Raw genomic sequence first — 7,220 nt, forward strand, 5'->3', positions numbered from 1 at the left:
TGTGTCCAAGGGCAAAGTAGAAGCTCCAACAAGATAATAGGAGGGACACAATCATGTTTTAAAATCAAATCTCAGACTCACCAGAGAGACTCGGAGGGAGTGAACAAACCTTGTATGCACCAGAACCCAGGGAAAGGAGCAGCAACCTCCACAAGAAACTGTGCCAGACCTGCTTTTTGAGTGTTTGAGTGTCTCCTGCGGAAGAATAGGACAGAAGTGATCTGCCACAGGGACAAGGGCTGTGGCTACAGCAGACCTGGGAGGCATGGCATACGGCATAAGTCCTCTTGGAGAAAGTTGCCATTAACCCCACTATAGAGCCGCCATGCAGATGACTTACAAACTGGACTTTCACAAATAATTTTCCCAAAATTATTTTAGCTATGACTGTTCTTTGTGAGAGTAAAAAAATCATCTTTGTTTTGCTATTTGAAATGGGAAAATCGAATGTATAACTTAATTTGTATCAGATGTTTAATCTTTATAAGCCTCAGCCTCATCTATTAAATGGTGATATGTGTGGATTTGTGAGGATTCAATGAATGATCAAATATGAACTGTCTAGCACAGTGCCTAGCAGTTAGTAACTTCTAAATAAGTGTTGATGTTGCTTCTATTGCCTCTAAAGCAATAAACTATTAGCATAAAATAGAAAATCTATGAGACACTGATACAATACAAATCTAAGAGCATGAGAATATTACTGGTATTTGAATTTCCATGGAGTAGTCACCTATCGTTATGACTTCTGAGAAATCCCTCTCTCATTAATCTACTAAATATATGAATACTTAGCTGTAAGCTTATCTGTGACTACACTTTCTTCTATCCTGCAAAACCCATTATGTCCTTCGACTTATAAACCAACTGAATTTGTAGCTGGAATTTCAGTGTTATTACTATTATCTGATTTTCTAATTACCTTTTTCCTTTCCCTTTCATATTTTCTGTCTCAGAGGTATCTTGAGAAGTAATTGATATTCTAATTTGTCTTACATGTCTTAGCAAGTAATTAAATCCAATAGTTGGCAAGTTGTCATCCAGAACTTGGAAGAACATAATTTTAAGAAGTAGTTCATAAATGCCTAAGAAAGGAAGTTTAAATCTGTGAAGAAAAGATTAATACTGATTAACACAAACATAGCAATACTACAAGTAATAATATTGAAGTCCCATTGTTTATAATTTTAGGATTAAAAGCTGCAGAGGTATCATCACTCCCACCGTCAATTGTCTTGGATGCCAAAGACATCACAACTCGAATTACCAGACAGATTTTGGTAAGGAAAGTTTAGCAATAAGAATTATTTTCCAAATTAAGAAAATGCTTTTAGTGTACATGTTTATTATGGTCTTTGATCTAAATATATAATAAGTAATAATTAAAACATTTAAAACAAAAACCTATTTCCTAAATAAACAAAATCCTTTTTACTTCTCAAAACTTTTTTGGTTTGATGTATTATAACTGTCCCTAGAAAATCTACTAATAAAATAGGAGACAAAAGTTAAACAGTTCAGTTCATCTGGTACTTACTGCTACACTGACTTTATGATAAGAAAAGAAATCTCCTTAAATAAGCATTAAAAATAAAAATCATGGTACTCCTCTGGTGGTCCAATGGTTAAGGCTCCACACTCCCGATGTAGGAGCCTGGGCTCGATCCCTAGTCAGGGAACTAGATCCCAACAGGCCACAGTAAAGATTCCATATGCTGCAATTAAGATTTGGAACAGCCAAAAAAAAAAAAAAAAGAAAGAAAGAAAGAAAGAAACACTATGCACAACATTTCACATCTTTTAAAATAGTTTTCAAAGCTCTTGTATCCATTATCATATATAAGCCTAACTCTTCATGAAGTAGTTAGGTTTAATTAAAGATAAATAATAAAGTTTTCATTTTTACTTACGTTTTTATAGCTGAGGTTCACAGAGATTAAGTGATTTGCTAGGAAGCAGTAGACCCAACACTGAATTTACATCTGGTAACTGAAAATTTGAAATCTTTCTTTTTGCATTGGGTTGTTTTATATTGTTTTAAGAATCCATCCTGTTCAGTAAACTAAACTAGGTGCAGTATAAATTCTCTTCAGTATTAACCTTTCTTTTATCTTTTACTCTTTCTTAACCTGCCTTCAGTTTTTGTTTTGTTTTCCTTTTTTTTACATCCATCAGTCTTTTGACCTTAACTGCTTTTATGACTTTACTTGCCTATTTAGTTATTCCATTGCAGTTTTTCACCAGTGATTTTGGCAGTGGTCCAGTTCTGAAGAGCCTCTTATTACCTAGTTCTTCAGAATCCCTCTTGCCAAATTCCAATTATGGGCAACATCTCCAGTAGTCTTCCAGTTTGTAGATTTCCTGATGCTGCTCAAAATATATTCAAGACAGGCTAATTTTATCCACTGCAAATTAATATAACTTCTCTTTAGCTGAATATTTTACTGAGTAATTCCCATTCTTCTACCTCTTTGGTGATTGCTTCTTTCCCTTCCTCACTGGTGCTTTCTAAGAATTCCTAAGATTTTACCATTTCTTTGTTTAGAATTCTATACTCTTGGTGATTCTCATCCTTTCCTCAGCCTCCATTTTCATTTCTTTTTGAGTCAAACTGTATATTTTTCTCCATATTTCTTAAAACCTTAACTTATATTTTCTCTTCAGTAGGTCCAAAATTAAATTTCTCATCTTTTGAAAAACCTTTTCTTCTCTTCATTTTCCGTATCTCTCATGGATGCTTAAGAGTCTATGAATTTTTCTTCTTAAGTACATGTCATTAAGACTATGCAGTAGGTTCCCTCCCTTTTCTACATTTCTGCCACATTGAGTTACTTGTCATTTCATAATTTTGACCTGATTGTGTACCACATTTTCTAACGTGTTTGCTCTCTCTGTTTTCTCCATCTGGAATATCTTTCCTTCTAGGCTCTTCTATCCATCAAGATTCATTTTAAATGGGGCTTCCCTGGTGGCCCAGACAGTAAAAAGCTGCCTGCAATGTAGGAGACCTGGATTCGATCTCTGGGTTGGAAAGATCCCCTAGAGAAAGGAATGGCTACCCATACTCCATCCTATTGAAGCCTTTCTTGACCCAAGATGGAAGTGAACTTTCTTTCCTATGAACATTTTTGTATCTCCCTTATGGAACTTTTCATGATTAATCAATTGCTTGTAAATGTGTATGTTTCACTATAAGACTGAGCTTTTTGAGTTCCATTGTCATGTCAGGATGACATTTTTGTATCCCCTGTAGTCATAAATACAATTTATGGGGTCTTGAAAATAGATAATAATAGCTATAATTGTTGTTTAAATGATAAATGGATAGTTGATCAATCAGTATATCAAATAGATGGATGAATCAATGTTCTATCTCATGGAGTTGTATGCAGTTTTTCTATAGTGACAGTAAGAGAGAGAATTCCTGGCTATTGAGAAGGAGTTGAAAGGATTGTATTCCATTCCCTTAGAGAATGGAAACTAAGTCTTTACATAAAAAGTTAAGATTGAAAAAATACTGATTTGTTGATCTAGCTCAGGCAAAAAAGTGAATGAAGAATTTTCTAGTCGTACTCCCAACCCTGAAGGGAGGTATTCAAGAACTGAATATCCAAAGGTCCTCCAAAGTATTAGAAGAGTCCTATTTTAAGCATTATTTCTTGGGTATCCTTAAGTATAATTTGTTAAGAATTAAGGCATAATTTTAACTAGCTATTTGTGTTGCTTATTTTAAAAATGTAATTTATCCCTGAAGTAGTATTTTCTTTTAGACTCTAGCAATTTCTATTTTTGAACTCTCTTGAGGGACATTTTACTGATGACCCATTCTGTCCAACCAGTTTATCTGCTGGGAAATTAAAGTAGGACATAGCAGAGCAGTACTCTGAGTGACATTTAAAATTATGAACACTGCATAGTAATGAGCAGAATGTTATTTTCCCATAACTTTTCAATGATAAAGTGTTTGTAGGACATAATTCTGGTGGATTTTCTATTACGTTTTGGTGTTGTATTGAGAAACTTGAAACATTTCGCAGATTTTTTTCATTGAAAAGTGGTTTTCAAGGATTAGGATCTGTCATAAAGTAGTAAGTACTCATGAGAAATTTTATTCTCCAAAATAATATTTATTTTTTTCTGGTATATTATTCTCTAGTTGGATGGGACTGACTTATCCAAAAAAATTGGTTAACCATTGAATTCTTATTTCTATGAAAGGAGATAGAATATTGCCAAAATAAGAATCATATTTTAATTTTTATCTATATATTTTTCAATAACAGCAAAACCAAAGGAGTACACCTGAGATGGAAAGACAGAGAGCTGTGTACCATCTAGCTACTAGACTTGTTCAAACTGCTCGAAACTCTCAATTGGATCCAGACAGTTTACGAACATATTTAAGTAATCTCAAAAAGAAGTATGAAGCAGATTTTCAAGATTCAGGAAAGACTGAAGAATAGTAACAATTCACATCTTATACTAATGAAATAATATATTAATATGAGGAACCTAGAATTCATTTTTCCTGTGAGCAAAATAAAATATTTGCTAAATTTTATATTTTAATTGAAAATTACATTGTATTAACATCAGCATTATCATCTATATATTCTGTATAAGAAAATGTTTGTTATATAACTTAAGAAAGAAATGAGAACTATTTAAAGAACTGATTTTTATGTAAGAAAAAATCTAACATGACACTTTTCTCATTTATGAAACTTCATGTTACAAGTTATGGTTTCACATGTTATCGTATATAGTTTAGCTAAAAGCAATCTTTCTTTGTGGGCCTGGAAACTTAGGTGAGGTTTTCTTTCACACTCTTATTTGGAACCAATATTTCTTTTACATTCTTATTATGAGTCAATAATTTCTTAATTAGTGCCATCAAATTCCAACAGTGGATACATCTGAAGTTTGTTAGAATACAATTGAGAGTTTTAAAGTATTCATTTTGGCATTCAGTATAGTTCTAAAGGTTGAAATTCATCAAATAGCTATTTCGTAGTACAGAGAGTGTTTCTGGAAGGAGTAATTACCTAATAGCCAGGTGTTCCGTTTTCTACTTGCCAACCCCTTTTCTTTTCCAAATTTTCATTTTTGACCATCTTTTTTAGGTGAGTAACCAAGGCAGCAGAAAGATAATATTGATATGTTTGCCTTAATTGTTGATTCACAAGGAAACATTATGTAGAATTGTTTTTGCACAGGCGTGTGGCTCACACCACCTTTTAGAGTTTACCCAAAGTTTATTCTATAAATGGACAAAAGAAAATGGAAGACTGTCAGTTGTTCAATAACTGCAAAGAGCTTCTCAAACACCTTATTTCTGCAGTTCCATCTCAGTAAAAGACTTAGTCACATAATCTCAACCCAAAGGCCTAACATGGGGAAATTATTAAATAATTTTAAAGTATTTTTGTTAATATATGCATATTTTATTTTACAAAATGTAATAATTTTGACTTTATTAAACTCTTAGTATTCTAAGTACATATTAGTAGCCAGGTATACTGTAAAGTTATAATCTGAATGACACACATTCTTTTTTTTAAAAAAATTACTGTAAATTAGTGTTACTAGTTACATTAGATATATGTTAAATGTCCTATTAGACTACTTATATTTCCTATAATCATGTTTTATAAATAGAGCTCCGCAGTATTTGAACTTGACTATTAGCCACATTTTGATTCACAGCCTTTGAGATGAATTCTATTTTGTGTGGTCATTCGTAAAAGCAGGTAGATAATTTAGACTTGTGGCAAGTTTCTAGGAGGCATTGAGGAGCTAAAGGGCATCATACACTGTGTAGGAGGGCAGGGAAGAAAAGGAGGAAGCAATAAAAAAGTCAGAAGGGGAGCAGGGCTGTGGAAGAAAAGGCAGCAGAGACAAGTGCAAACTACTAAATATGCTAGATATCATTTCCTCAGATGTTATTAGCTTCCCTTTACATTTAATGCCAAATTAAATTCCACCAGACTTTTAAGAAATTGTTCATCATTTAGAGCTTTTGATGCGAAAACTGTAGCCAACTGATTAATCCCTTTTATTTTAGATTTGAAGTACTGAAATAAAAATGGATTTATATCTTCTTAAAATTAAATTGCTTTTTCTTCAATCATTTTGTGTGTAGCAGAAGCGCATGAAAAAGCAAGTCAGATGAAGATAGAATTATTAAGTCATGGTGCTATAGGACAGAGGTGAAAGGTAGGGAGACGATCCATTCTGTAATTTTCAGGTCTATTTGCTCTCCTCTTTAGTACCTCTTCGCCTTTGTCTGTCTCTAGAATTATAGATCATTGTCTCATAATCCAGTCTTTTAAGATAAATATTCAAAATGTTGTAACAAACTCCTTGATAATCTACCTCAAAGCCATTCTTTTTGTCTGCTCCACCTTTCTCCTCACATGAATTAATCTATCTCAAGTCGAGGGCTAAGGTACATGAGAGTAGAGGAAAAAGGCAGCTAACCTTCATGCCTGGGAAGTAATATATATATTTGTTTATTTTAAAATTTACATCCAATAAAACTAAATTTTTAAGTCTATAATTTAATGAATTTTGGCACATTTATGGATTTGTGGAACCACTACCACTGCCACAATCAAGATGCAGAACAGTTCAGTCACTACCAGATGATTCCCTCAGTACTAGCCCTTTGTGGCCAAATTCTTCCCTGACCACTGTCTTCACTGGGAATGGTTAAGGATTTCCTCCCTATAATTTTGTTTTTATCAGTCAGGTAGCATGTGACCTTTGGAGACTGGCTTCTTTTACTGAGCATCATGTACTTTAGAATTTATCCATTGCTAGCTGGTATTCCATTGTTTGTATTGAATATGTACCATGGTTTATTCACTCACTCACTGAAGGACATTTAGGCATTTTGTTTTTGACGATTACAAATAAAGCTGTTATGAACATTTGGATAGAGATTTGTGTATGTGTGTGTGTGTGTTTTTTGAAAATCAAATATTTATTTTTATTGTAAATCACTTGTTTACAAAACAGAAACAGGTTCACTTATTAAAATTTACTGAAGATCCCCTGGAGAAGGAAATGGTAACCCACTCCAGTATTCTTGCCTGGAGAATCCCATGGACAGAGAAGCCTGATAGGCTACAGTCCATGGAGTCACAAAGAGTTGGACACGACTGAGTGACTTCACTATCACTAATTTAGTGGACTGGCTCTGTCATATTGTAAGTATA

The 7,220-nt window shown here is 33.4% G+C and overlaps 1 protein-coding gene across 1 annotated transcript in view; it reads left to right on the plus strand.

Moving 5' to 3' along the window:
* MSH4 (mutS homolog 4) overlaps positions 1 to 6,944 on the plus strand; it is an 85,743-nt gene extending 78,799 nt beyond the window's left edge. The window contains exons 19-20 of the mRNA XM_018045570.1: positions 1,192 to 1,280; positions 4,284 to 6,944. Coding sequence (XP_017901059.1) covers positions 1,192 to 1,280; positions 4,284 to 4,463 — 269 coding nt within the window. The 3' untranslated portion in view covers positions 4,464 to 6,944. The remainder of the gene's footprint in view (positions 1 to 1,191; positions 1,281 to 4,283) is intronic.

Source organism: Capra hircus, chromosome 3 (assembly GCF_001704415.2).
Source record: "Capra hircus breed San Clemente chromosome 3, ASM170441v1, whole genome shotgun sequence".
NCBI classification, from domain to species: domain Eukaryota; kingdom Metazoa; phylum Chordata; class Mammalia; order Artiodactyla; family Bovidae; genus Capra; species Capra hircus.